The sequence below is a fragment of the Apodemus sylvaticus genome, chromosome 2 (assembly GCF_947179515.1).
Source record: "Apodemus sylvaticus chromosome 2, mApoSyl1.1, whole genome shotgun sequence".
NCBI classification, from domain to species: Eukaryota; Metazoa; Chordata; class Mammalia; order Rodentia; family Muridae; genus Apodemus; species Apodemus sylvaticus.
The window spans coordinates 7,966,979-7,993,067 of record NC_067473.1 but is presented as its reverse complement, the minus strand read 5'-3'; the positions used below and the strand labels follow the sequence as shown (position 1 = coordinate 7,993,067).

General features: G+C 43.6%; 1 protein-coding gene across 1 annotated transcript in view; it reads right to left on the bottom strand.

Annotated features, from left to right (window-relative positions):
- The window catches only part of Reln (reelin), a 437,924-nt gene that overhangs the window by 17,622 nt on the left and 394,213 nt on the right, over nucleotides 1–26,089 (bottom strand). The window contains exons 47-58 of the mRNA XM_052173082.1: nucleotides 23,095–23,235; nucleotides 21,791–21,968; nucleotides 19,752–19,945; nucleotides 16,176–16,432; nucleotides 14,320–14,474; nucleotides 12,965–13,179; nucleotides 8,711–8,888; nucleotides 6,781–6,956; nucleotides 6,554–6,660; nucleotides 4,685–4,927; nucleotides 4,055–4,230; nucleotides 580–653 (exon numbers count right to left, since the gene is read on the bottom strand). Of these exons, the coding sequence (XP_052029042.1) occupies nucleotides 580–653; nucleotides 4,055–4,230; nucleotides 4,685–4,927; nucleotides 6,554–6,660; nucleotides 6,781–6,956; nucleotides 8,711–8,888; nucleotides 12,965–13,179; nucleotides 14,320–14,474; nucleotides 16,176–16,432; nucleotides 19,752–19,945; nucleotides 21,791–21,968; nucleotides 23,095–23,235 (2,094 nt within the window). The remainder of the gene's footprint in view (nucleotides 1–579; nucleotides 654–4,054; nucleotides 4,231–4,684; nucleotides 4,928–6,553; nucleotides 6,661–6,780; nucleotides 6,957–8,710; nucleotides 8,889–12,964; nucleotides 13,180–14,319; nucleotides 14,475–16,175; nucleotides 16,433–19,751; nucleotides 19,946–21,790; nucleotides 21,969–23,094; nucleotides 23,236–26,089) is intronic.

The following is a 26,089-nucleotide window of genomic DNA, read 5'->3' as shown; positions in this document are numbered from 1 at the left end:
AAAGAATGGGTTTAAGTAACTTCTCATTAGAAGTATACAGAGAACCAAGTGACTTAGCATAATATAATTAAGTTCTCATAGTGATGGTGTTAGACAGCTATCTACAAGGGAAACGCCCTCTGCCAGGCTCCAGCCACCACTGCTAATGTGTTTTAGGAGCCAGGACACCAGTTGTAGTGTATTTAGATCATCTGCCTATTAAAAATCTTCTGAAGGTTGGATTAAAAATGAGCATCAAACAACTAGCTATAGGAGAACAAATTCAGTATCTTATTTTAAAATGAAAAGCAGCTGCCCAGTGTGAAAATTGAGTTTTTCTCTTTGGTTTGAAAGAAGAATGTAAAGACATACATGCAAATTGTATGCTAATGAGTTTCATGAATATTCACTCGAGCTGACCAGGCCTCCCTTGGCAGTCCCAGTCTGCCCAGTCCTGGGGCTACAGGTGTGCCACCATCTCCTGAAAACCTCTGCTTTCCATACACAGAATTGCTTCTTTGCAAGTAGCTACCTTAACATTAGATCCACATTTGAATTATGTTTTCAGGTTTGGAAGAAATGTAAACTGATTTCACTAACCTTGCGTCCTTAGTGTACTCCAGCATTACGGAATGAAGGTCACCACAAGAAGTGGCCTCACAACCCACCACAATCTGAAACAAACGAGAGCAATCAGTATATGGGTGAGACTAAATGATATCCAATATAACTAATCAGGAATCCTGTAGCTCAACACCAAGACTCTAATGGGAAATCAAGTATTCAGAGAAAGTTTTACGAGCATGGAGAATTCATTCCTCAGAGCTGTTAAGATATGCACTTTTCAGAGAAGCTGAGAATTAAAGATTTTAAGGTATTATCTCTACTAATTTAACTAATATACCACATTACATGAATTTGGATAAGCTAGATTGGCTAAAAATATTATGAGAAAGATTTATGGAAGGAAATTGAAAGTATCTAATGCAAAGCAGGTCACTGTTTTAACAGCACTTATCTGCCATTAGGTTTTTTATTTGGAAGTGAAAAAATTAAAAAAGTTATTACTTAAATAGTCATTCTTATGCTGTTTCTCCTTATCAGTATTATCTGCAATTAAATGTTTGAACCTTAATGCATAAATGCTATAAAAATTGGGTCCTCAAATGTAAGTTCTAATTGTTGATTTAATCAACAAGTGCTATTTCACTGCTGGTGTTAGGACAAGTTACTGCTAAAACTTTCAGGCATAAGATTCATAAATGAGACAATTATACTTCAAGGTTAGACTAAAAGTTTAGTCAATAATGTTAGTGGGAATCTAAAGGACACATAAATAAGTAACAGGGATAGTGAGATTGCAGCTGATTCAATGGATTGGAAATTAATTGTGTGCATGCGAGCTGGCCCTGAAGGAGGGGAGCATCGCCCACTGTGTGCATGTGAGCTGGCCCTGAAGGATAGGGGAGCACACCCACTGTGTGCATGTGAGCTGGCCCTGGAGGAGGGGAGCATCGCCCACTGTGTGCATGTGAGCAGGCCCTGGAGGAGGGGAGCATCGCCCACTGTGTGCATGTGAGCTGGCCCTGGAGGAGGGGAGCCTCTGGGAGGCAGGGGAAGCAGAGAGCTGCGGTTGGATGGAAGGGGAGAGGAAATGGAGCCCTGCTGGAAGAAGCTGGAGAGCTGAGCTGAGTCCCACCGGCTGTGATACGGACACACGAGCTGTTGGTCTTAACTCGCCAAGAACAGAAAACCACTGACGGTTTGAGGGGCGAAACATGGACCAAAGGCTAAACTACACAACGCTCCTCTGACATCAAAGTTAGGTAGGAGTGGAGAGCGGCTGGGTGCCAACAGGGAACTTGATGGCTATTTGTTGACTTAAACAGGGCACAAATGGACGGTGCAGAGAAGATCTGAGGAGGGCAGGACGTGTGGAAGCAGAATTAGAGGGTCCAGGCACTGATCACGCGTGAAAGTGAAAACTTTCAGACATTTACAACTAGTTGGTGGTGAAAGGTGGTCTGTTCGGCAGGAGTCGTCGGAGGGGCGCTGCTGAGTTCACCATGACACTTGCTAAGAGCAAGGCAGAAGCTACAAAGATGGAGTCAGGGGCTGGTGATGAAGCAGGAAAGGGAGCTGTGGGCACGCATGATGACCTGAGTTTGATTCCCGGGGCCACATGGTGTGGGAAGAGAAGTGACTCTTTCAAGTTATCCTTTGACCTTCACATGAGCAGCCAGGGCATGCATGACACAAGCAGACACGCAGACACGCAGACACACACACACACACACACACACACACACAGACACACACACCCCTCAAATCTGTAAACAAAAAATATAAGTTAAAATACTAATATAAAATTGAGTTGTTAGTGAGCCGGTCAAGGTTAGATGCCCACATCTGAGACTTTCTTTTCAAGGTATGAAACACGCCGGAAGGCTGTATGAAATCCTGAGGGATCAGATGCGGTGGAGGGAGAGACTCTGGGATGCACGGAGAAATTTGTATATTTGGAGGGGGAGGGGAAATGATTTCAAAAGGGCACAGAAGATAAAGGAGATAAAAGAACAAGGAGGGGGGGGGATGGAGGGGGATAGGGAGATGGGGGGGAGAGATTGATTTTGATTCTCCCCAGGGCAGAGGAGGACAACAGAGTTGGATACTTGAGTTGCATACAGGAGAGGAGGGACCCGATGCATGTTCTGGGGTAGAGTCTATGGTAACCTGAATTTCAGGGGACAAATTTACCTTTATTAAAAATTACTGTAATCTGCTTGTGTATGAGTGGGATTGGGGGAGCGTGTGTTTCATGGAGGACAGAGGCACCGGGTTTCCTGGAGCCCAGTTACGGTTGTGAGCTGCCTGAGGAGGGGTTGGAACTAAGCTCAGGTCTTCTAGGTGAGCACTGAGCTCTCTTAACTGCCGATCCACCTCTCCAGCCCCTTCCTCTGATTTTAAATACTTTAATTTGGTTGGAGAAAGCATCAGTGTCCTTCAGTTCTGAGATCACAGAGCCATCCAGGAGCCGAGACCTCAGAGGGCCCAGGAGAGGAGAACGTTGACTCTCAAAGGACAGGGCTGGGAGGTTGGGGCGGGATGACACCAAGAAGGACCGCGAGCAGCTTTCAAACCGCCAAAGCTGAGCACTGCCTTAAGGGATTGACTGGCAGGAGCACTGCGAAGGCTGGTTCACCTCTGAAGTGAGTCTGCCGCAGAGCCACGGGAAACGGCAGATGCACTTCCATGTCTGTAATAGTCTCCAGTCCGGCTTTCAAACTACGGCATTTAGGATAATTGATGTTTTAAAAAACCACCAAATAATGAAACACATTTCTGTAATACCTCTAAGAGGGTTTGCCAGATGCCAGCAAGCGAGCCGCTGCCGCTGCCGTGGCTTTATCAGTCTGCGGCTACTAACCGCTCACTATGTCCTCCTTCCTAGTCTTCTAAGCAGTATACCAGATTTTTAAAAATCCTCTAGTTCTGTGAGGTTTTGGGAGCCACAACTGTGCCAGTGTGCAGGTTTGTGGGGTTGGGGACAAAGGAACATTGAAAATAAAAAATAAACTGAGGGGTAGGTAAGGAAGCCAATGGAGGGGTGGAGGTTAGGCAGGGGGGAGAGGTGGGGGGATGGAGGTTAGGCAGGTGGGAGGGGTAGGGGGATGGGGGTTATGCAGGGGGAGGGGTGGGGGGATGGAGGCTAGGCAGGGGTAGGGGGATGGGGGTTATGCAGGGGTAGGGGTGGGGGGGATGGAGCTTAGGCAGAGGGGAGGGGTGGGAGGATGGGGGTTAGGCAGGGGGAAGGGGTGGGAGGATGGGGGTTAGGCAGAGGGTGTGGGTTCGAGGCACCGACGGAAGCCTTTCATTTTGGCTGATATATGAGCTGTAACACGGCTACATTTCTTGCTGCGTCTTCACTGCTCCACAGATAACCATACCTGAAGAAAGCCTTTGTAAAATGTTACAAGTTACAGTGTCTCTTAGTGGGCGACATCAATCACTGCGTGTCAGAACAAATCCCTTTTCCCACAACCCGCATGGAAGTTCCGGCGTCGCTTTCCCTTACTTTAAACTGCATCATGTACCCGGGCTGTATAATGAGCTCGCGGGAGGAGAGAGCATTGTGGGTCTTGTCCTTCTTTTTATTTGGCCAGTAGAGGTGGAAGGACGGGTTGCCACAGAATCCTGCTGTCCTCACTGCGTTAGGGTAAAAGCTCCAGTTTTCTTCGTGGGACGAGCCTTCTGTTAGGGAAGCAGGAAACAATGCTGTGCGTTATTTTCTTCAACTAAGACGTTCAGTGTTAAATTACTTTTGTGTTTACTACCAAGGCTTGTTTTTGTTTTACATAACTGTTTTAATACATAAATCCCAGGGGAGACGGCTGCTCGAATGATCGCTTTGCTGTAAAAGGGGACTGTTTTTCTGGGCACAAATTCTGCTTCTTCCTAGGCATCTGCAGTATGTGTTCTATGGAGCAGAAATCACTAAAAGGAGCTAAAATGTTCTGGGTATTGTGATTATGAATTATAATAAAAACACTTTTTATTTAGCGATGTTCTTTTAAGTTCTCAATGGACTTAAGTTCAGCGGCTCAGCAGCACAAACTCAGCCCGCGGGGCGCTGGCTCTGGAAAACTCATCCCCGCCTGCACCCACCCACCCGCGCACACAGTGCAGTTTGGAGCGTTCTCCTCACCGTCGTCGAAAGTGTCCACCAGCTGGCTCGGGTTGATCTCGGCTCCACCGATCAGGATGTTGTCCAGCGCCCACTGCGCGCGCTCCACCCCGGACACCACCAGCCCGTTGCTGATCACAAAAGGCTGCCACCAGCGGAGCCGCGTGGTGTTGGTGAGGGCCGCCTCCGGCAGCAGGATGTAGTCATGCCTCACAGAAATGTATTTCTGGAAATCCATCTCGTGAAGCAAAGTCCAAGTGATGCCTATAAAAAAACCAGATATCAGCTCCTTAGCACCAGGAAGACAACTCACGAACCAGCGGCAATCGCAAGTTCCGTGTGCTTCCTAAGAAAATGTTTACCCAGGCAGTGAAAACCGAATCTAGGGACTTTAAGTGTTGACACTTATAATCATGGCTTCAGTACAAAGCTGATCACAACGTGAGGGCGTTTAGACACACTTGGTCAAAGCAAATATATCGAAGTAAAAATGATATATTCTTAATTTTAATTTAAATATTATTTTTAATTAAATTTTATTTTAATTAAGTCAATTTAAATTCATCTCTAGATTCTTAAGAGGCTTTATTTTTCAAGAAGAACATATGCTCATTTCTAGACCAGTAGGTTCTAGATTTAAAAATACAGCTATTAGAATTCTATACAACTTGTAATTATTTGGAATGCTAAGAAGTTGGCCTTATTGCTCGATATAACTGTGGGAAAAATGTTTAAAACACATGACCAGGCTGAGACAGTTTGTTATTCCGAATGTTATCTGGCAGCTAAAATATACTTTCTTTTGAAAATATCCCTTTAACTGTTTGACATTGGAATTGTTTTTTATATCAATGATCTTATTAAATGACTTTATTTTTAAAGATTTACTTAATTTTTATTTTGTGTGTATGAGTGTTTTGCTTGCTTGCTTGAATGCTTACCACTGGGGTGCCTGATGCCTCCTGAGACTACAAGAGACTCCCTGGACCTGGCGCTATAGATGACTGTGGGTCACCACAAGGGTGCTGGGGACCAAACCCTGGTCCTCTGGCAACTAGTGCCCTTAATCCCTGAGTCATCTCTCCAGCCCTAAAACATTTTTTTCCTGAATATCCCATTGTATTAATAGCCTTATGTTGTATAATAATATATTCATATATTAATTATATTAATAATATAAAACAATACATCATAATGTTACTAACATAGTTTCATGAATTCAGGATATTTTAAAAATTGGTGAGGTTTCTTATAGAATCCCTGTGGTGTTTATGTTATTATTGACATAACAGCATTTTAGAGTTTTGTTTTGTTTTTTGAGACAGGGTCTTACTGTGTACTCCTGACTGTTCTAGAGCTCACCATGTAGAGCAGGCTGACCTCGAACTCACAGACCTCCACCTGTCTCTGCCTCCCAAGTGCTGGAATTCAAGGTGTATACCATGTTGCTGAACCTAAGATTCCTTTGAAATCTTATTTTACTCAGAAAATCATTCAAAATTTGCTTCTTTTTCATGTTCTTAAAAAAAAAAGTCTATTTAAAAAGATGACATGATACTGGGAGAGAGATGTGGTGGAGAGTGCCCGGGGGAGCTGGAGGGGAAGAGAGTGGGTTGTGGATATGATAAAGAGTACATACATGAATTTCAAAGAGTACATAAAAAACCAAATTCTATTAAAATCTTTTTCTTTTTAGTGGGACCTCTCTCTCGGTTGGTGGGGGTTAGCTTTTGCCTAAAAGCAGTCCCATGAACAGGACATGTAACACAAGCCAGAGCTGTTGGTTTCTTTGAGGTCTCCTGGTCATCACTGTGGGCAAAGCTTGGTTTCTAGGGTGTAGGATGGATGTGGGCTGCGCGCCTAGGCATAGCTGTCACCCATAGGACGTGCCTCCATCCTTCGAGTAGTCCAGCAGCACGCCTTCCTTCCGGCAGACGGGCCGATGGCAAGACGTCATGTTGTTCTCACTGCCAATGCGTCCCCAGTACTGCAGGAATCTAAATGCAAGCACACATTCTCCCTCAGAATGGCGGGCCAAAGATGCCACTCAGGTCCCGAGAGTCCCGAGTAACAGCTGGTGTCAACTGTGTGACAGACATCAGAAACACGGGACTTACTTTGCACCTCTGAGATCTAAGTCTTGAGTAATTGCTTGTCTCACAGTGGAACCCCCAAAATAGAGTGCGGTGTTTTCGGCGAGGATCCCACACTCTGTGCAAGTGCTTCCACCTTCTAAGGACATCCACAGGTCAGGCTTGATTTCTTCACTGTCAAAGCGTTCCTTCAGGAAAGTCTGTGGGGTGGCGGAAGGGTCGGGGACGGGGTGCAGTTAAAGATAAGGATTTCAGGTAGAAATGAGGGTACTTTACCTAACAAAGTTGCTTGGACTTAAAAAATAATAGAATTGATTTCAGTGTTTTTGCAAAGATACATTTGAAAGACAATAGATTGTGCTCAAAACATTACTTTCGACCATATGCTGAAGATAATTTAAACTGCTTAAATGAAATGTAATAATTACTTTTATTTTTTAAGATATAAAAATGTAAACTAACACACATCAAAGTACAGATTCAAGGTCAAAGTATCAGTATCTTTTTAATATAATCTTAGTAAGTGCAAAATGAGAGTAACTTAAATAATGGCTAGAAAGAATCATAAGACAATCTTCTTTCTGTCCAAAGAAATAAAATAATTCAGCTAGCTTAGAAATATAAAAACTAAGACCAAACACATAAATACGTTTTTTTTTTATAGATCTTAAAACCCAGAAAATTTATATTCTTCAGAGAAGGAAGTGATACAATTTTATCTTTTTTTAGGGGACATAGACTTGCAACTGCAGTAAAAACAGTATTTATCTCTATATACTTCCATACATTTCCCCAGCTCTGTAAGAGAGTTCTATCTTGTGTGGTCAAATGACTTAAATAAGTCTCATTTCTTCACACACGGAGTACAATCGACCCGGTAATTAAAGGCATGCAAACACAAGCCCGTCTGGCTCTACTTCACTAATCGTGAGAAAATGAGTGTAATTTTTTATAAATGAATGCTCGTATGTAAGAACACGAGCCGGAAGAAATGCGTGGCTAACCGCACACGCTCTCATTACAAGGCTGAGTTAGAGTTCACGATTCAGACTCACAGAATGTCTTATCTGAGAAATACTAATGACATCTGAATGTTCATAGGAGGTCACAGGCCTTTCTTTAGACAGAAATGAACAATATCTTCAAATTCTATTTTCAATATTTGCTAGGCTTCAATTATGTGTACTCTTTTTTTGCTGGGGTTTTTTTTGTTTTTGTTTTTGTTTTTGTTTTTTGTTTTTTGAGATAGGATTTCCTGTCCAGGCTGCCCCGGGACTCACTGTACAGTCCAGGATTGCAAGTGGGAGTCATGATCTCTGACAGTTTACTGTTTTAGCTGTGACATTTTTTTCCATTATTGAAATGACGTGTGTCTCTGCTTATTTACAGAAACAAAATGCATGTGAGGCATCTGTATTCCAAAGCTACACTGACTTTACATATTGAACAACTATTATGTCAAAAATGACTCCATCACATTTCAGTTTTTAATAAGTTAGACCATAGTTTTCCAGCTTTTTGGAAAAAAGTTCAAGCAGTGTTTCAGCATGTTTGAGCATTTGTTTTTGTAGGGCTATCTGTAATATTTGCTTCACGTGATAGGAATAATAGTTCTCCTTTGTACCAATTGTAAAAGTAAGATCTTTTTAAAACGTCAAATATTGACTTTAAGCTGAGTGTTTTGTTTTTTAAAGAAACAAGCTGGACATAGTGGCACATACCTTTAGTTCCAGCATTCGAGAAACAGAGTCTGGCATGTCTATGAGTCTGTGGTCAGCCTGGTGTACACAGAGCTACTAGTGAGACAGACAAGGGAGGGGCTGTAGGAGGGAAAGGCAGAGATGGACGGACAGACGGACGGACGGACAAGCAGGGATGAGACACATAACCTTGCTACAGACTCATGTATAAAACTGGTTATGGGCCCGCCCGTAAAGGGCCAGTTCAACGGTACCTTCAGGGTGTGCGTTAAGTAGCAGTTTGGCCCCGAGTAGCCCGGGTCACAGATGCACTGTTCCTTTAGGCAGTCTCCGTGGCCTCCACAGTTATCCAGACATCCAGGGCCAAGGTAGAAATTGTCAATTGCCCACTGCACATCTGAGTACTTTTGGTAGAACCTAAATCTTACAGGACTGTTGGCACAAGCAAGGGAATGAAACACAAAAGTTAACTTCATTCAGAGTCATTAAAACACACACACACACACACACACACACACACACACAGACACACACACACACACACACACACACACACACGCACACTCAGTGCTCATGAGAAAAAAAAACACTGCAGTTATCTCTGTGGATGAACTGAGTTGATAAAAATGTATTCCGACCACTTGCAACTTCCAGTTTCTAGTAATGTCTGCTTTCAACCACAATTCTGAAGAAATTTGTAAAACAAATAAAAATAAGTGGGGACTGTTTCAAACAAAGGAGTATCTTATAATACACTCTAGAATCATACATCGTCAGATTCCTTTTTCTTGTTTTTAAAATTAAACTTTAGGGTTGTATACAAAGTGTCTGACCCACGTGCCCTTACATTTTGAATTCATTCCAATTCATTTTCCTCCCTCTCCCCCATTCTCCCCCCCCCCTGCTCTGGCTGGTTTCCCTCCCCCAGGATCACTCCCCCCTCTGGCTGGTTCCCCTCCCCCCAGGCTCACTCCCCCCCTCTGGCTGGTTCCCCTCCCCCCAGGCTCACTCCCCCCCTCTGGCTGGTTCCCCTCCCCCCAGGCTCACTCCCCCCCTCTGGCTGGTTCCTCTCCCCCAGGCTCACTCCCCCCCTCTGGCTGGTTCCCCTCCCCCAGGCTCACTTCCCCCCTCTGGCTGGTTCCTCTCCCCCAGGCTCACTCCCCCCCTCTGGCTGGTTCCCCTCCCCCAGGCTCACTCCACCCCTCTGGCTGGTTCCCCTCCCCCAGGCTCACTCCCCCCTCTGGCTGGTTCCCCTCCCCCAGGCTCACTCCCCCCTCTGGCTGGTTCCCCTCCCCCAGGCTCACTCCCCCCTCTGGCTGGATCCTTTTCTTCTGGCTACTTCTAATTCCTGCTTCATTATTACTGAATTCCATTACCGTCAGTATCCCACACTTTTCTTGAAATCCCTCCCTTCCCTCTCATCATCTCCTTTTTAGCTCTGTGATCCCCTTTCCACACACACAGGCATGCATAGCAGGTTTTAAATCTAGGTTCTGTAGATGAAACAAAACTTGCAGTGTTTGGCTTGTTTGCTTATCATAAAGATTTCCAGCTGCATCACTTTTCTTGCAGATGTCATGATATCATTTTTATTGGTAGCTACATTAAATTTCATGGTGGTTATGTACCACATTAAAGTATTTATATGCTGCTTTATCTGTACAGGTGATTTGTGTGCATGAATGTCTGTGCACCATGTGTGTGCACTGCCTGCAGAGGCCAGAAGAGGGCAGTGGAGAGTCTTGGCTCTGTTTCTTGGTTATTGTGCACCGGCATCACAAACAAGGACTTGCAAGGATATTATGGTGTGTTGTTGCAGCATCCGTCCTCTTATTGTGTATCCTAGATGGTATAATTGGGTCATATGGTACTTTCCAATGTTTTAAGGAATCTGCATATTGAGTTCTACTGTGTCTGTGATGGTTACACCCCCAACAGCAACGAATATTAGTTCCTCTTTCCTTGTAACTTCACCAGCATTTGATGTTATAGCTTAAAAATACTTTTATATCTGTCTGTCTATCGTGTGTGTGTGTGTGTGTGTGTGTGTGTGTGTGTGTGTGTGTGTCACAGTCACAGTGTGCATATGGAAGTCAGAACAAAACTTGGAGTTGGTTCTTTCCATTCACCATATGGATTCCAAGGACTCTGATCCCAGGCCTGGTGGCAAGTGCATCTACCCCCTGAGCCGCCCTACCTGTCCCTATTTGCTGTCCTGATGCCATTTTGGATGGGGTGACATGGAATCTTAAAGTAATCTTCGTTTACATTTTTCTGATGGCTAAGGATGTTTAAGACTTTTTTCAAATATTTATCGACCATTTGTGTTTCTTCTTTTGAGAACTGTCTTTGCCATTAATTGGCCCATTTATTGATCAGATGAACAAGATGGACTGAACTTAAGTGGTTGTGGAGGCGTTTAGATTGGCTAATTACATTTCTGGAATTGTACGGGAGGTAGTGAAGCCCATGACAGTCTCGTTAGCATGCGCACAGCCTTCAGGCATTTAGCAAACAGCAACTTCTCAATTCCTTAAAGATTATCAATATTCTCAAAGTAACTATGGTAATTAGAAAACAATTTTGAAAGGGTTATATTAAAGGACAATTTCCCAGAGATTTTAATTTCATCATTGCTCTTCTCTGTCTTCTGGGTAAAAATAAATAAATAAATAAACAAACTCTAATTAACCTTATATTAAAATAAGTTATACAATTCTGGTTTAAAAATGCAAAGTAAAAAACTTTCTAGGGCAATGTAAATGTTCTATATCTCATTTTATGTGGTGAGTGCATCAGTTACATAGACGTAAAAGCCTTCCATCTGAACAAATGCTATATTTGCATACTATGTAAATTATATATAGAATATATATAGTATGTATGATAATACATAACATACACACATATGAAAGAGATGCACACAACACACATATACACACAATGCATGCACACACACATACACAGAGAGAAAGAGAGAGAGAGAGAGAGAGAGAGAGAGAGAGAGAGAGAGAGAGACAATAGATTCAACGGGGTTCTTGCTCTGGCTCTCTAAGAAAGAAAACAATGTCTTCTCCCACCAGACGTAGTAAAGAAAGCACGCTGGTTGAGTTTTTCGGCAGCCATCATCTATCCAACAGGAACCATCTCTGAGCTGACATTATCACCAGTGCCACTGATCGAGGGATAATGGATACGAGAATAGGACAATGGGGCCCTTGAAATAACATAAAAGACAGTTTCTTGCTATATTTATTTGTGTGTGGGCGCACATGTGTGTGCATGTGTGTACAAGCATATATACTCAGGTGTTGAGTGTAGCCCTAGGGATCTAACTCTGGTCCTCAGCTTTGACAGAGAGGGTCCTTACCTACTGGGCCATTTCCTTGAGACTTAAAGCCATTATTCAATTTGCAAGCCAACCAGTCCCTGAGCCTACGCCTCTTTCAGTTTTTGTTACGGGGTATTTAACATGTTTGAATTCTCACCATGTGCCTATGTACATCTCTATAGGAGGAGCCTGTGCATGGGAGAGGCTGGAGGAGGGTGTGAGATCCTCTGTGCCTGGAGCCTCAGGGGCGTGTGAGGGTGCTGGGAACCACACTCAGGTTTGTCCCACAGCAGTCGCGTTATTAACTGCTGAGCTGTCCCCCAAGCCCCAGGATATTTCATTTTTAATTGAACCACTGTAGATTGGGCTTTTTTTCTAACCTCCCAGCATCTTAACTGCATAAGCTCTTCTGATCCATTCTAGGAAATTGATAATGTTGTCTATTGGACTGGACAGGCTGAGTGTGTACCTGCCCTATTCAGAGCCTCCGTCCTGCTCATATGTCATGGTCTGTTTCCTTAGAAGCCTCTTTACTTAGCTAGACTCTGTGATTAATTTAGTAGAAGCACACCTGTCATTTTGCTTAATGCATCTCTTTTCTAATTTTACAGTAGACGTGAAACTTTGGAATCACCTTAAATTAAATTATCCACAGACTTCCCAGAGCATGGTTCCATCTACTGCTCCAGGCTAATTAAACTTCACTTCACGTGCAGAACATGATGCTTTGTGATAAGAGAAAAATAAAACCTGCAAACCATCTCATACAACTGCCTGGATTTGGGAGCTGTGCAACTAGTGAGGGTTGGGATTTGCTCTCTGCTCTACTAAGGATTCAGAAAACATGTTTATATTGGAGTACAGTCTACAAGGCCAGTAAAGTATGTAACGCGTCTTTGCATCTGATTCCAAGGTCATTACGGTAGCTCTAATCCTATTTGATGGTACTGGGGTTTAGAAAAGCGGAGGACCCTACAGGGACATTTATTGAGGACCAAATCCTCCAAGTCTGAGGGTTACAACATGAAGTGTGCTCATCATGGAAGTCACCAATTAGGGACCCTAGCGTCAGAGAGGAAGAGGGCACTTTACCCACAATTACACATTAAGATTTGACGCAGTACCCGTGGCTGCCTCCTGGGGGCGCAGCTGCGCTTTATTTGAACGTTCTACTTACTTCCCCATCAAGCCCTCGGGAAGTGGGTAGGTGATCCTTTTCCACCCTTTAGTTGGAAAGAACACGGACGGCTGGGAAACGCTTCCAGAGCACTTTGGGTCAGCAGGTAAGCACTGAGGGACCAGGTAACTCCAGCTCACACCAAAGTCAGTAGAGAACTGCACGTGAATTTGATTCTGGGTGATTTTTTCAGGTACTTTGCATCCAACAGAGATCTAATAAAACAGAAATGAAGATTGTCAAGGCATGACAACCATATTACAGATCCCAGCCCCAAAGAACTGGGCAGTAAGAAAGGCTCCGATCTTTTGATGTTCAAGTTCTTTATTTGTTTTGCTGGTGGTCAGGGAACACTAGCATGGCTGCCCAAGGTGACAAACCGTAGAAAGTGCCAAGTGCATTGTGTGAGGATTTGAGAGGGAAGCTGGAAGGCGCGCCTCCACCACACTGGCTGCCTTCCGTGGAAGGCCCGGGCCCGTGCTTACACATTGTTCTGTTAATAGTCTGGCACTTACGTTTGGCAGAATAGCTGACCAAGAAGGATTGCTAACAGCCTTACTAATTTTACTATTTTGTCATATAATTTATAACGCTCAATAAATCACTTTCACTGACAAGCAATATGCAGTGGAACAAGATAACAGAAGCACAGGGCCTTCAACAGGGAGACAGCCATAGTGTGTCGACTCTGCCAACACAGAGGGATTCAGGTCGACAGAATACAGCAGAACAAATCTGGGCCAAAATGGTATCCAAAGCTCTTTCTGGCATGAGTTCTAATCTGCTGCTGTAGTCTATCATTTTTGTTCTACAGAAACATCTGAATGAGCTTCTAGGAGAAGTAGAAACATCTATTATAGCTTTAGTCTCATAATCTCCCCCACCTTTTAGACAGAGTTGCACCACGTAGCCTTAGCTGGCCTGAAACTCACTATACAGACCAGCTATCCTTGAACTCCTATAGATCTGCTTCCTCCTCTGCTTCCCAAGTGCCTGGGTTGAAGGTGGGCACCACCACACCCAGCCAGCTTCATTTTTACATAGTGACTTAGTAAGTTATAATCAGTAACTTACATTTTTAAACCAATATTTTGTTCTACAAGTGTATAATCCGGATTGTAAGTATTTGCTTTTATATAAACTCCAAAATTTTACCTTGAAATAGTATAGAAGTACAATATTTTTTAACCATTAAGTAATATTTAGGCGAGCTGTATATTACCTTAACATAAAGGCTTATCTTTCAAAGCATATATTGAGTCAATGAAATCTTAGTCGACCTTTATCTTTATGATGGCTCTGATTAGGTTGCTAATGCGTGATTACTTCTGTGATTGAGACCACGGTAATTTCACCTTGAATTGCATGATCCAGTTCTCAGTGGGAGTCAGGTCGTGCGTCACTGCATACACCTCTCGTCCATCATGGCTGCCACAGAGCATGACACCATCTGGGGAGTTACAGAATCTTTCCACTGTACAGTCATCATGGAAGAGCCAATTCTCATTCACTGAAAAAAAAAAAAGATAAAAAATTGGATGATAGCAAGGACTTAAAGTAAATATTCATGTTAACCAAGTCCTAGAATTAAGTACAAATCTCTTTTATATATATGTCACATAAAATAAAAACTAACATAAACATTTTATAACACATATTAACTGACAGGTACACAGTTCAGGGTACTGTGGTGTGAGGGAAGGGTGGTTAAGACAAGCTCTCACTTTATAGGTCAGGGTGGCTTCAAACTCAGGACCGAGTCTCCTACTTTACCACGTCCAGCTGCTCCTCAATGTATTGTAAAAGAAAATGTGTGTCATCAACACATCTATTCATCATTTATCCATCATCCATCCATCATCCATCCATCCATCCACTCACCCACTATCTATCAATCATCTAACCATCCATCAATTATCTGTCTGTTTGTCTATAGTTTAGTCAGTCTATTTGGCGTTGGTGATTTGGAATTATCAATGTAGCTCAGGCTAGCCTTGACCTTGAGATATTCCTGCTCAGCCTCCTGGGTATTGTGATTGCAGGACTGTATCATTATGTGCAGTGGGAAGAGTTAATTTGTTAACTAGAAAAGTAAGGAAAAAATAGATAATGTAAATTGTATCTAGTTGAAGATATACTTTGATCTCATAGTTTCAACTTTGAAAGCTTCCTGGCTATAGGATCATGTCTACAGTGGAGAGACTAGCAGGCACAACTGGAGGCTTGGGGCAGGCCTGTGCACAGCAGAGGCAGCTGGCCGTAGAGATCCAGAGAGACCAGGGGGTTTCCTGTAACTCAGGCTACATTCGTAGTGAGTTTAATTGAGGTCTGAGCATATGTGCCTGCAGAACAACGTATTGCTGGGATTCGCATGGCTTGAGGGGACCACTCTATTATTCGTGTCTTCATTCTGAGGGATTTGGAGTCACAGATAGAGGACCCAGAATCAATGTGAATGAACATTCAAACTCCAGTGATATTCAGAGCCTGTTTCTCTATGGGCTCCTTTCCTCAAATGCTGCAGGCGGGACGAAAGGTTCCTCAGCCAGCCGCCAGTCTCCCGCACACTCACAGAGCTGCTTCTGTGAGCAGATGCGCCAGGTTCTAAAATACCTCCCTGCATTACAGGCAGGGCCAAATTAAACCAGCACATATACTAGGAGCTTAAGTCTGATTTACGTTAGCTTTTATCACTATAGAGGTAACATTTAGATTATTCTGATTATAAATTTACTTATGTAAACCATTACACAGGGAAAAACCAGATGAGGAACTTGGCAAAGTTCTGAATCAGAAATATGAAATGCCATTGTGAATGTGCCTGACTTGCAGAAAACACAACATTCTGCCTTTAGATGCTAAGAAAAGAACCAGAAAGATGAGGCAGGAGGATCACTGTGAGTTTGAGGGCAGCCTGAACTACAGAGAAAGACCCAAACACCATCAGTAGCAACAACAGGCCAGGAAAGGTTGGTTCTTTCCCCCAAAGTAGAAAATAGGAAACAGAAACAAAAATGTCCCTCCCATTGTTCTATAATGACAGTAAGGAGATGGATGTCTAATGGGAATGCTGACAGGACAAGACAATGGTGTTCTTCTCTTTGTTTTTGTAGGAAGCAAACACCCAGAAAGGACCCAGGTTCACCCATGATAAGCCTCGCCCCTCAGCTGCATTTAAATGTACTTTGTCCAGTGTTTGTGAGCAAACCACCTGAAGTTTTGTCTTCTAAGAACATGTCAAAAGCAATCCTCCCAACGGGGCCAGCGTCTGCAGGGGAGCGCTCGTGCTGTGGTACCGGGGCACTGCTGAACGTGTCCAGCATGACTGTCCTCTGGTCAGCAGAGCCCGAGATGAGGACATTGTCGATGGCCCAGTCGTTCTGGTCCAGGCCGTCATGTCGTGGCTGCCACCATCGGAAGCGAGTGGCAGTCTCTTTAGCATCAGGAGGGAGAAGGATATTCACGAATCTAATGGAAAATGGTGAGAGTGGGGAAGATATTTGTTAAATATTTCATATGAGAAGAAGATCTGAAACAGCAGTAAGCAACGGTAGATCCCAGGGTGGCGAGGACATTATTTAAATCTCTCTGTCTCTGTCCCTCTCCCACCTCCAGTTGCACATGCAAATATGTGTGTTGGCAAGTGGAGGCCAGAGGTCAATGTTTGAGTGTCTTCTTCAGTTGCTCTCCATGTTATTTTTTGAGACGGGGTCTCTCATTATCTGGAGCTCACTGATTGGCTGGCCAGAAAGCTCCAGGGATCCTGTCTACCCTCCCAGCATTGAGCTTACAGATGGACACCACTAGACCTGGCTTTTAAATGACAGCAGGAGGGGCTGGAGAGATGTCTCAGTGGTTAAGAGCACTGACTGCTCTTCCGAAGGTCCTGAGTTCAAATCCCAGCAACCACATGGTGGCTCACAACCATCTAACAAGATCTGACTCCTCTTCTGGAGTGTCTGAAGACAGCTACAGTGTACTTACATAAAATAAATAAATCTGAAAAAAAAGCTAAGAGAAATGCATACTAAATATGTTATCAATAAATGACAGCAGGGATCCAATTCAGTTCCTAATACACTTGCAAGGCAAGCACTTGACCAACTACCAGCTACGCTATCTCCCCAGTCCCCAAACAAACTGAAAATAGCTGTATTACATTTGAATTTGTTCCACTGATTTCATACGATGTATTTCAGTTACATTCAACCTCAGCTCCTCCCAGATACACTCCTATCTCCCTACTCTTCTCTTAAAAGAACACATCAACTCCTGGGTGTGGACCCCGGTTAACTGGCTTTGTTTTACAAGTCATTAAACTAGAGAAACAGAATGTAAGACACAATGTAAGCATCCCATAGCTGTCTATCCATCTGAGCTGCCTGTGACCTTGGACATCTGTGCGACCCTGGGTAGGTAACTGCGGGTCTATGCTATGCATCCTCTGAGAGATACGATTTTTCCTGCTCCGTAAGGGTTGGGCTCAGCTTATTGTCTTTCCTCCTTGGCACTTTGCTTTTTATTTTAATCTGCTAAGTGCAAGCACCAGGCTGGGAGTACGGGCACTCGCTCATGGTAGGGTACCTGAGCTTCAGCCTGAAACACAGACCTGAAACACAGCAGGTCTCAGTTGCCTGTGGTACAGACAATGCTTTGCTAACGGGCTTCACTGGAAGAAGTACGGATGGAGGATTGCTAGCAACCTCAGCACAAGTCTTCTGACTTAGTCACCAAGGACAGATAGCTTAATGCTCCAAAACAAACTCATCATGTAGATATGAAGCTTACATTTACAACTGCAATTAAAAACTACTCATTGCAAGCCAGCAATATAACCACATATTTCATTATATTCAGAGCTCACAGAACTCTGGGAAACATTTCCTTAGCTTCCTCCCTGTGCAGAGAGTATTGTCCTCTTCTCTCTTGGTCCTGCTGTCTTTCAAGAGCAGCCTCTTAGTGATAGAATTCCTGTTCACATTAACCTTGTGATGGATCCTAAGCTAAGGGCTGTAATAATAGATCTTTGCCTTTCACGTTAAAGAGGTGTAGTTATTTTTCTTTTGTTAACATAGCATTTCCTTATTAATTCTTTCCTTTTGGGTGTTGAGGGCCTTGCACAAGCTAGACAGTACTCTGCCACTGAGCCATCTGCTCAGACTTCCTTCTGTTCTGTGTCTTTTTTAGGTTACACCTGCCCAGCATAGTAGGTTGCATTCTGGATAGGGACCAACTAGGATGCAGGTAAACGGGTTTCGGACACTTCAAGCATTTTGTGCATTTGTTGGACCATGAAGGACGTTAGTGTTGACATTAAGGAAGGAAAATGTGATCTGTGAACCCCACACCTTCAAAAAGGTTGTTCCTGGGTGCTTAGAGACAGTAGCTTTGAGGCAGGGCTCTCAAGGTTTAGTTCTTTGTGTCTCTTGATGTAAGAGTCACCTGCCCATCTCCTTTTTAAAATGATTACTATTGTGTGTGTTTTGTGTGGTGCATCTGTAGGTGTGGGTGCACAGATGCTCCTGACCATGCACGGGCATGTGGAAGCCAGGGGAAGATGTTAGGAGTCTTGCTAGAGCCCCCTTTGCCTCATTCCCTCGAGACAGAAATACTTCATATAGTTTACCTCTTTCCCTTTTCTTTTCTTCCCCCTCCCAAATTTATTCTTTGAGGATGTTACAGGATATATTTTGATCATATTCATTCTCCTTCCCCACCTCCCTTCTGACCAACTCCACATTCTGTTCTCTTTCTCTGTGTAATTGTTTGTGTTGGGTGACCACTGGTCACAGGGTCTGCTGTGGAATATGTCTGATGCACCAAGTGCCACTGCACTGAAGAAAACTGTTGTTCCCTCTCCCAGAAGCAGTCAAATGCCAATACCAGCTTGTTTATGAGGTGGGATCTGTGCCCAGCCCCCTCCTCTATGCTGGGAGTTTGTCTGGCTTTAGCTTGTGTTGGTCTTCTGCATGCTGTCTGTGTCTCCCTGAGTTCTTTTGTGCCTTTGCCCTGCTTTGTCTGGAAACCACAGAGTTCAAGGGAACTCACCCTGCCTCTGGGTCTTACAATCCTCTGCCCCATCTTCTCCATAGACTGCTGAGCCTTGAGGGGAGGAGGAGCGCCTGACTTGACAAACTTCTTTTATTTCATTTCCCTTTCCTTTTGCTTGCTGCTGTTTAAGATGGGGTCTCATTACCGAGACCTCGGATGGCACCACCTCATCCAGCTCCTCTGATTTTTCTAAATGGCTCCAACGACTGCTTTTGGTCTTCCTAACATATTTAGGAATTCATACATGATGGCTGTTTAGGGTTTTAAAAGAAATTTAATATGTCCTAGGCATCTTTAGGATATTACATCTTACTGTTTTCTTGTGTGTACTGGGTAGGTACTTTGTAAACAAATGCTTGTGTTTCCCCAAATATTTTTGAAATTATCATATACTCAGTCTCCACAGTCTGATTTTGTTGTTGTTGTTGTTGCACTAAGTTTATTTACTGTTGCCATTATGATCTAGCAATTAATCTTACTCTGGGGTGTGAAAGTAAGTTAATTGTTCTTAAAATAAAAACTTGATTAGTGGTTGTGTAGCCTAGAAAGCTCTCCCTGTTTTTTTTTTTTCCCGTCTTAGAGGTGTCCTTTACTGATGAATAAACTGTGGTTCCCCGCCCAGGCCTCGAGACTGGACACTGGCAGCTTTACTAAAAGCATTTTGACTGGTTATTAGTAACCCTACTAAGCAGTTTTCCTCAACATCCTAGTTATTGATGGTAGAACAGATACGAACCCAGGTTTGCTGTACTGGTCATAGAAAATCTCCATGAGCAAGTTCCAGGTGATGCCTCCGTTGACGGAGTACTCCAGCAGGACGCCCTGGTTACGATTGCTCGGTGTAATAAGGCATCCGTACATGAAGTAAAACTGGATAAACTCAGCATTAGTGAGGTTCAGATCCACAGTGACTAATAACCGGCTACAGCCCTGAGGAAAGAAGCAGACGGGGGGGGGGGGGGGGGGGGGGGGGAGCAGCAGTGAGCAGCAGCCTTGATTTCTGATCCCGCACACTACAGCTTTGCTCTTTCTCTCTCCTGGATATCGCTTTTGTAGTGCAGGGTTCATGCGGTTGTTATTAGCTCTCTTACATGAATTATATGTTATATATTACATATTACGTTATATAATACAGGCAAAGTTAAAAGTTGGAATTAAAGTAAGTATGCACCATTTTTATTAATGTATTTTCATCTATTAGCATTTGCTAAAAGCACAAGTTATTAATGAAGTAACATTTTGACCTAACTATTTATTTTATTTTATTTACGTTTATGTGTATAAATGTTAGATCCCCTGGAATTGGAGTTACTGATAGTTGTGACCCACCATGTGGGTCTGGGAATCAAACTCAGGTCCTCTGGAAGCACAGCAAATGCTCTTAAGCCCTGAGCCCTCGAGTTAGCCCTCAGACATAACTCTTTTTAATAAAATAGTAAAAATAACTACAACTGAAATACTTACATGATTTAATTATAGCAAGAGAGTTGCAATGCCCTTCAAAATGTTTAACAATGTATTTATTTATTTAAATGCGTGTGTTGTTTTGTGTGAGTCCACACGGGTACATGAGGTTAAGTTTTCACACATGTGCATACTCACACGTGTACACATGCAGGCAGAGGTCGGAGGTAAATGTTGGGTGTCTCTCTCTATCATGCTTCACCTCATTTTTTGAACAGAGACTCTCACTGAGCCTGGAGTTCACTGATTGGCTAGACTTGTTGGCCAGTAAGCTCTGGAGATCTTGTTCCTAATTTCTACCCTCAACCCAGCCCTACACTCTGCACTAGTATGTATACACACACACACACACACACACACACACACACACACACACACACATACTTCGTTACTCCTGGGTAGAATACTGGATATATATAATATATGGCTACTTCTTTGGCACCAATATAAACTCTGCAATAGAGTACAGTTAAAATAAAGAGTTGAGTGTGAATTGGTTATTTTTTAAAATGAATTTGCCTATCTAATCATGATACTAGAGACAATATGCTTTTAAAAAGGTAAAATCTAGCAGCAAAATAGAATGAATATAACTTTTTCAAAAGAAAGTTTTTGTTTTGTTTTGTTTTTGTTTGTTTTTCCAAGACAGGGTTTCTCTGTGTAGCCCTGGCTGTCCTGGAACTCACTCTGTAGACCAGGCTGGCCTGGAACTCAGAAATCTGTCTGCTTCTGCCTCCCAAGTGCTGGGATTAAAGGCGTGCACCACCACTTTAAGAAAGTTTTTTTAAATATTGCTTCTGCAACACACAAAATAGTATACTGCAAATACAAATGTTCAGTAATTACTGACAAGTTACTCTTCCTGGAATGTTTTCTCTAATAGTCGTTAATCCATCCAAGGAACGCTGAAGTTCATTTCCCAGATTTTCACTCTTTAATCCCAAACGTGTGTGTGGTGGGCTGAAGTGTTTTCCAACTTGATCCAAATGGAACCCCCCCCCCCCCACACACACACACATCACTGCACAGGCACCTCTTTCTCAGGATGGAAATCTGTGTAAGTTCTTTAAAAATGTGTTCTTAAATATTCCCTGTGCTGACTTGAGCTATTAAATAGTCTCAAGTTTTCAGTAGGAAAATCCTGCAAATGCTCAATGCTGTCTGATTTGTGTAAAGTTGAAAGTTCAGATCATGACCAAGCATTGAAGGAAATTGCATCTTGATTGGCTGATTAAACTTTAAAAGGGACTTATGGGACTTGTGGGGAGCCTAGAGGACAGAGAAAAGGGAAACCACTAGGGCAGCTCTTACCCCGCTGAAATGGAGCGCCAGGCCGGAAGCCACAGCTCCACACACAGTACTCAGCTTCCCACCGTTCACAGTCAGCCAGTGCTGGTTGGAGGGGGCTCTGTTGAAGTTGTCTTTGAGTTGGGTGGGGAGGGCGGTCTCAGGCTCGTCACAGTACAGGCCCCCCCACTGCTCATCGCAGCTGGGTGAGGAAAGAGAAAGGCAGAGTCAGCACCAGAGAAAGCCAGCATTATGGAGCATATACAGCAGAGCGTTCCCACATCATGGAGGCCAACGGTTTCCTAGTCTGGGGTCATGAGGGGTTACTGCTCTTCAGAGTCCCAGAACTGTGCTAAAGATCACCTGCTTTCCCTAACAACACTGCAGGTTGAATTAACCCCCTCCAGGCTGCTTGGAGGGAAAGAAACAAGTTTAAACAATGTACTAAAGTCCTGACTCATAGCCTGTAGGACTGCAGCTGTCCAACCACATTTCTGGCGGATAATAATATACGGAACTGTTCTCTTTCACAGAGGCGCCCAGCGATTTAAGAACCAAGTGGCTGTGTGCTAAACAGCAGCAGCCAGGCTTGGGATAATCATCGCCATCCCTGGACAGAGTTCTCAGCTCTGTTTGGGGAGGCTGCCCAGGGCTCTTCAGAGTCATCCTGGAGATGGGATACAATCATTGATTCCATTGCATGGAAGCCACATTTTTCCATGTCTATAGATTAGTGGGAAAGATAATATGCATTCTCTATTAGCGTCTGTACACTCAGTCAAACAGCACAATTTTAGAAAATGAAGCATAAAAGGCTGTAGTGCACGTGTACATGTGTACACATGTGTACATGTGTGTATGTATATGTATACACATCTATCCAAATGCTTAAAATGTAGATTTACCAAAGTTTCTAAAGATCTATGAGAATGCTGTAGAGGGTTTTCTGTGAAATATGCCTCATAAATTGGTCAGATACATTTATATTTTATTGTGCAAACAACATGAGAGTTATCAACTAAACCCCAACAAATGCAAGCACTTTTCTATCATCTTTTTCAAGGCTCAAATGTATCACAGAAACAGAATTAAAAAATGAATATTGTCAATTACAGTTGCACTTTCTCTTGACAATGTAGCGGTCGTTCAGGTGCTATAATCACTAAAGGAAAGTAGTTACAGTGGCCATCAGTTCCACTGAGAGCTCAGTATTGTACCTCAGGAAAATGCAAAAGCTAGTCACTTGGGAGTGATGTCAAAACCAGTTCTAGAAAGCCCCTGAATGGAATAAGCCAAGATAGTTAGACATAAGAAATATTCCAGCTTACACACAGCTTCCCTGGACGCATCTCCCGTGACCACTGCACATGTCTAGGCAGCCATCCCCAATGTAGACGTTGTCTATCGCCCACGTCTGCTGCTTGTCAAAGGGCGCAGGCTGGTGCCAGCGGAAACGAGTGGCTTGAGACCTTGGAAGAAGAAGAGATTTACAGTGAAGGAAATGTATTCAGGGACTCTCGAAGAGGACAACCCAAAGGCACACGCTCCCAGTCCTATTTTCAAAAGAACATTCATTATTGCAACAGCCCATGCAAACCTCTGGTTAACAGTACTAAGCCAAATAAATAGATTCAGCATGCCTTTTGCTCCCCAGGATCTTGCTGGGTCTTGTAAAAGAAGGCTACATCATAGGCTGATCCTAAAACCAGAAGCCTCGGGGGAACTATAAAGGTCTGAGTTTTGCATGGAAGCCACTGTACAGAGACATCAGGGCTGTAAACTGGGAGAAAGATGCCTGTCCTTGAGCGACTGTAACCCTTCTGCCTCTAACTTAGAATAGAATGCAGGCTGGGTTTCATGCTTTTCCCTGCTCTCGAGGGCAAGATACTTTTGTGCAGTGACACACGCATTCATCTCACTCAGCATTCAGGAGCCGATCTCTGAATGGAAGCCTTAGGGACAGGGTAAACATAAAACAGAGAGGTCAATGAAACCCTAGATAATTATATATGGAGAAGAGAGGGGGTAAGAAATAAAGCCGGGCTTATTTTATGAAATCAATACATGTAACCTAGAAGTTCTCCATTCCAGAACTTGCTACACCTCTCCTTCACAGTTTGGAGAAAATCTTGTTCAGCACACAAACAAACAAACAAACAAAAACTGTGTTCACGGCCACTAGATGGCAGTAAGATCCAAACAATACCCAGGACACATGCAAAACTTATAGGGGAGTGAATTGTGGTTACTGAGCCATGTACATTTTACACTAAAAGACTTAATATTTTGATTGGGAAATAGATGTTTCAGGAAGGGAAAAAAGATGAAATAACAGCAAAAGTCTTACATTTTCTAATCAAAGACACATACATAAAATTTGGTCAATAATCAAAAAAGAAGAACAGCCTAGAACGAAGATTTTCATTCTGGAAATCCAGTCCAGTACATGTCCTGAACATCTTGGCCCAAGCTGACTTCTCACAGTCCGAGCTCTCCAGCTCCCCCCCCCCCCCCCCCACACACACACAGACAGCAGAGGCGTTTCCTCAGCTCAGAGCTTTCACTTCACATTGCACTGTGTGTACACACCAAGCCGTGTCCGTAGCCTGTGGGTGAGCAGGGCCTCTCTTCTGCTCCCTTCCTCTGGCCATCTTAAACATCTCTCCTCACTCCTCGAGGGTTCCAGAGCACACGGAATTCGTTCCCACCTTTCTGCATTTGTGTTTTCCCCTCGAGAGGAGTGCTCCCTCTCTCTGCTCACTCTATCGCTGCAGCTCCTTTAGGGTCTCACAGGAAACGTCAGTCCTCAAAGAGACTTTTTTTTTCTGACCCTTTTAAAATCTGCATTTGCTTCATATTATTCAGACCCATGGCAATCTGCTCTTATGTGCTGTTTAACACAGTTTAGCACGTATGTACATATATTTCAAGGCCATGCAGTTCCTTCCTGGCACGTTAAGTCATAAGGCAGCATGTGGGGCAGATCCTTCTGGCTCAGCCCTGAGCGGCGCTCTACAGGGACAGGGAGCTGATATTCAGGAGGCACTGTTTGCACAGGGAACCACGTTCTGCTGAGGCCGCCCCACCACTGCTGTGCATCTCAGCGGCTCTGCTCTTATAAATGACTGGGCTTATTGCTATTCTGTTTCTATACAGCAGCTCCTTGTAACCCAGTGGAGCAGTACAGGTTCACAGCTTCCTAACCATCCAGTCTGAGATGGCGCCAGCCTGCACATAATTCATTCTGCCTTTTGATTTTATTACAAATTTTCTGAATGGCAAGGAATATTGCTGTGTGTCCTCAGTGCTTATTGATAATAACAAGTAATAACTTTCCCTGTTCTCAATATCACACACACACGTTTTCTAAAGCCCTTGTCACCTTATAAAGTGTCCATTTTTAAAGCAGTTTCTTTTGCTAATTATTCTCTCTGTTCCTCGTTTCACTGTCTGTGACACTTATAAATGGGATTTCATAAACATCGACTGAAAGATTATTACCAACGTAAAAGATTCCCAGAAATAGCAAAGAGAAGGCACCTTGCAGGTGGCTGAGGGGGAACTGGGGCAGCGGTGCAGGGACAGCAGTGTAATGGCTGCTGGAGGAAAGGTGGCACGGGCTGCCTGGCAGGTGGTGGCTTTTTGATGACTGGTTTTGTTCAGTCACAGTCTGGGCAGCCTCTGCACAGAAAGAGTGCACAGGAGATTTAAGAGCCAGATGAATTGCTGGAGGTGTCGGTGGAGACGTCCAACCCCGCCCCTTTTCAGTTTATGCCTCTCTCTCGAGTTCCACAGAAAAGGAATCAGTAGGAGATCATGTGAAGACTGTACTGAAACTGGAGTTGGCCAGTGGGTCTAAAGATGAGCGAGTGCTCTAATGTGTTCTCTGGCCCCAGTGAACTCTATGTTCATGGTGAGCAAGTGAATTATTTCAACACAATGAAGAGGCAGATGTGACAATTTCCGAGCCCCCCTTTTGAAATGCATTGCAATGGTTTTATATTCTTAGGAATAGCGATATCTGGTAGTCAGGTACTCACAGGCAAACACATCATCCATTATTATTTTTCAGGAAGAGGAAGCACTTTCATTAAAGGGAAGAAGTGCAATATCGATTCAGAGAGAGAATGTGGAAGTTGAATTCAACCTTCAAGCCTTTCCAATGCAACAACTTATTCCCAGCCCTGCCTGGCCTCACTGTGAGAGGGGCCAAATCACTTAGATCTACGTGCTGACACTTTCCCATCTGCAAAGCTCGGAAAACGCTGCTCCCCGACTCACAAGGGTGTTGTGAAAATTAATTAGTTGTTCATGTTTACCAAG